This window comes from Antrostomus carolinensis, unplaced genomic scaffold, assembly GCF_000700745.2.
Source record: "Antrostomus carolinensis isolate BGI_N321 unplaced genomic scaffold, ASM70074v2 scaffold26441, whole genome shotgun sequence".
In the NCBI taxonomy this organism is placed as follows: Eukaryota; Metazoa; Chordata; class Aves; order Caprimulgiformes; family Caprimulgidae; genus Antrostomus; species Antrostomus carolinensis.
The window spans coordinates 1-2043 of NW_010296628.1; the positions used below are offsets into that span (position 1 = coordinate 1).

The 2043-nt window shown below is 54.2% G+C and overlaps 1 protein-coding gene across 1 annotated transcript in view; it reads right to left on the reverse strand.

The window, feature by feature from the left end:
- Positions 1-3: 3 nt before the first annotated feature.
- GMEB2 (glucocorticoid modulatory element binding protein 2) overlaps positions 4-2043 on the reverse strand; it is a gene marked incomplete at both ends in the record, with an annotated part of 8093 nt that continues 6053 nt past the window's right edge. Inside the window, 3 exons of the mRNA XM_029087555.1 lie at positions 4-269; positions 728-850; positions 1398-1535. Coding sequence (XP_028943388.1) covers positions 4-269; positions 728-850; positions 1398-1535 — 527 coding nt within the window. The remainder of the gene's footprint in view (positions 270-727; positions 851-1397; positions 1536-2043) is intronic.

Here is a 2043-nt window from a genome sequence, read left to right on the forward strand (position 1 = left end):
GGGCGGGAGGGTTGAGACCACTTTGCTGAGAGGGAGGTTGGCAATCTGGGAGACGGGCACACCAGGGGTGACAGAAAGCTGCGTGGGCTGGGACAGGACCTGGGAGGTGATGGCAGCTGGTCCGGAGGTGGCCCTGGTCAGCCTGGGACGTTTTAAAGGCGTGGGGACGGAGACGGGCGTGAGGGTCATCAGGACGTTGTTGAGATGCTGCGATTTGTGCTTCAGCTCCTTCGCTCGCTTGCGGTGCTCGTCACATTGCTGCTCCAGAGCTGGAGAGAGAAGAAGGTTGGCTCAGCCTGGACCTGGGATAAGCTTCCCAGGGACTGTGGCAATGCCTGGAGCAGCAGCAGCCAAGTCCCACCACAGCTGGTTTAACAGGCACCAGCTTCCACAGAATCCCAGCCTCGTCTCAATTGGAAAAGCCCTTTAAGCTCATCGAGTCCCATCATGAACCCAACACTGACCAGTCCCCGACTAACCCATGTCCCTCAGCACTGTGTCTACATGACTCTTCAATCCCTCCAGGGATGGGGACTCCTCCACTGCTCTGGGCAACCCCTTCCAATGCCTCAGAACCCTTGCAGCAAAGAAATTCTTCCTCACATCCAATCTCAACTGCCCTGGCCACAACTGGAGCCCATTTCCTCTTGTCCTGTCCCTTGGTCCTTGGTTGGACAGACCCACCCCCACCTCTCTCCACCCCCCTTTCAGGTACTTGTAGCCATACCTGCCAAATCCCGCGTGTACTGCTCCCTGGAGCGATCCATCTGACACTTGTGGCTGGCCAGGACCTTCTTGACCAGATCCAGCATCCCAAAGTTCTGGACTACGTTGTTGAGTAAAACAGCATCTTAAAAACAAGACACAGATCTTTGAGGAAAGCAAAATTCTCTATGATGTGACCTATTTATTTATGGCTGGTAAAAAAGCAATACGACAGCAAACACATTCAGCTGAGACGGCCAAAATCTGTGCGAGGGCAACACAAAAGGCAGGGGAAGAGAAGGACAGGAGAAGTCATGAGAAAGTGCAAGAGGTCACGAGCACATAAACAGTCCTCTCTTGCTTAGCAGGGGGGATAAGAGATCTGCTGGCACAGTAGCTGGTTGCTGCATCATCATCTGATGGCCTAAATTCCACCTCAGTTCCTAAGCCAAGTGTTTGTCCAGACCCAGAGCCAGCAGATAGGAATCCCCAGGCACAGGGAATTGGAGAACTGAGGCCACCTGAAGTGTCCCCGAGTGCAGCCAAGAGCCTGCCCAGGGAGCAGCCAGCAGTGAGATTTACTTATGATGAATTATCTCCTTATAGTGCCATCCAGACATCCCTGAGGGGAAAAAAATATCCACAAGCCCCTCTCCCTCGATGCCTCTGAGCGCCCGTGCCCAGGTCCTCACCACCGAGCTGCAGCGGGGGATCCTGCGCTCGCTGCTGCAAACCCTTCATGGTCTCCACCAGCTCCTGGTGGAACTCGTGGATTACTTCTGCCAGGAGACCCGTGTCCTTCAGTCCTCGCCAGAAAGCAAAGGTGTCATCTGGAGAAAGAGAAAGCAAAGGAGAACTTCAAAATCCTTGGAGGGTGTTTTAATGGTGATCTACTCTGAGTTCCCTTTCTGGCACCTACAAGGGTGAAGTCCTGCTGGGCTGTGGGTACAACAGGGTGCTGGGACAAAGCCCAGCAGATCCTGGACCTGAAAGAGGGGCAGCTGGAAAAGGACATGCTTTCCCATTCCTCTGTCACACACAAACCAGACTCTGATGCTACAGAAAAGCCGGTTGCTCAGGACACACCAGAGAAGTGAAAATGATTTTAGGACCCCTCTGATTGCTATTTTTTGTTCCCCTAGAGCCACACCAGCACTGGGCCTGCGCTCTGACAACTCAGTGCTCAGAAACCACTCCAACCCCAGGCCACGCTGCAGTCAGACCACACACAGGCAGGATGCACCGCGGCCCCACGCGCCGGTAAGCAGCAAACAAATAATCCCAGAGGAGGATCAAGCAGGGCTGCTCTTAAAAGAAGGGTCCTGGCTTCCCAACCCT